The sequence below is a fragment of the Oryx dammah genome, unplaced genomic scaffold (assembly GCF_014754425.2).
Source record: "Oryx dammah isolate SB20612 unplaced genomic scaffold, SCBI_Odam_1.1 HiC_scaffold_427, whole genome shotgun sequence".
NCBI lineage: Eukaryota > Metazoa > Chordata > Mammalia > Artiodactyla > Bovidae > Oryx > Oryx dammah.
In genome coordinates this window covers 7452-8407 of record NW_024070589.1, presented here as the reverse complement: position 1 = coordinate 8407, position 956 = coordinate 7452, and the positions used below count along the sequence as shown (strand labels likewise).

Below are 956 nucleotides of genomic sequence, written 5' to 3'. Positions count from 1 at the left end.
AAGAAAACAGTACACGATTTTTCCATCAAATGACACAACCGACCATTATTGAAGCACACTTGATGAGGTTTTTAATATTTTCCTTGGGATGGAAATGTTTTAAAGATGGAAAGTAGTGCATACGTAAAGAACCCAGAGTGGACGGAGGTGGCTCTTTATCACTACAGGTCTTTTCCCTTCAAGTGTCTGATAAGAGTCTTTGGTTTGCGATGTTGCAGTGGTCATGAGGCAGTTCATCTGCGGGTGTTGTATCTGATGACCGACTTGGTGGCCTCAGACACTGCGTACTTGCCGATCTCCCCCGGCAAGAGAAGACTCACGGCTGTCTGGATGTCTCCACTGGTGATGGTGCAGTGCTTGTTGGAGCGGGCCAGGCTCCCGGCCTCTTCGGCGATCTGCTCAAACATATCCTTCACGAACGAGTCCAAGACATTCATGGCCTCGTGAGAGAGACTCAGGCCCGTGTGCACTTGCCTCAGCACCCTGGGGAAATATGTGGCGAAGCTTGCAAAGTTGTCCAGACGGCGGCGACGGCGGCGGCGGCGACGGCGGCGGCGGCCCTTAGCTGTCTTCTGTTTCGCCTTCTTTGGCTCAGCATCATAGGGCTCGGGTTCGGAGGGCTCCGTTTCCGAGGACTCCGTTTCTGAGGTCTCTGTTTCAGAGGACTCCGTTTCAGAGGGCTCTCTTTTGGAGGTTCCGGCTTCGTTGGTGTCCAGCTCTTCCTCAGAGTTGTCAGAGGATGATTGAGCCATGTCAGAGCCACCAGAGCCCACTACTCAGAAGAAAGGACAGGCCGGGATTGAAGGCAGTTGGCGGAGTTTATCAGCCCTGCCCTCCCTGAAGTCACAAACACTGTCCATATCTGATTGGATAAAATGCAAGGCAGGAGGCCTGTTACTATGGCAGCCCATGTCACGTGACACTGGATGCTCCACCCCCAACTCCCACTGCCCCTC

At 53.3% G+C, this 956-nt stretch overlaps 1 protein-coding gene across 1 annotated transcript; it reads right to left on the bottom strand.

The window, feature by feature from the left end:
* Window positions 1-233: 233 nt before the first annotated feature.
* Window positions 234-752, bottom strand: LOC120859280 (late histone H2B.L4-like). Its single transcript, XM_040235436.1, has one exon. It carries the CDS (start codon window positions 750-752, stop codon window positions 234-236), a length of 519 nt encoding a protein of 172 aa, XP_040091370.1.
* Between the last annotated feature and the right edge of the window lie 204 nt (window positions 753-956).

Excerpts from the sequence above, each read along its gene's own strand:
- LOC120859280 (XM_040235436.1), bottom strand. The coding sequence starts at position 752 with ATGGCTCAATCATCCTCTGACAACTCTGAGGAAGAGCTGGACACCAAC.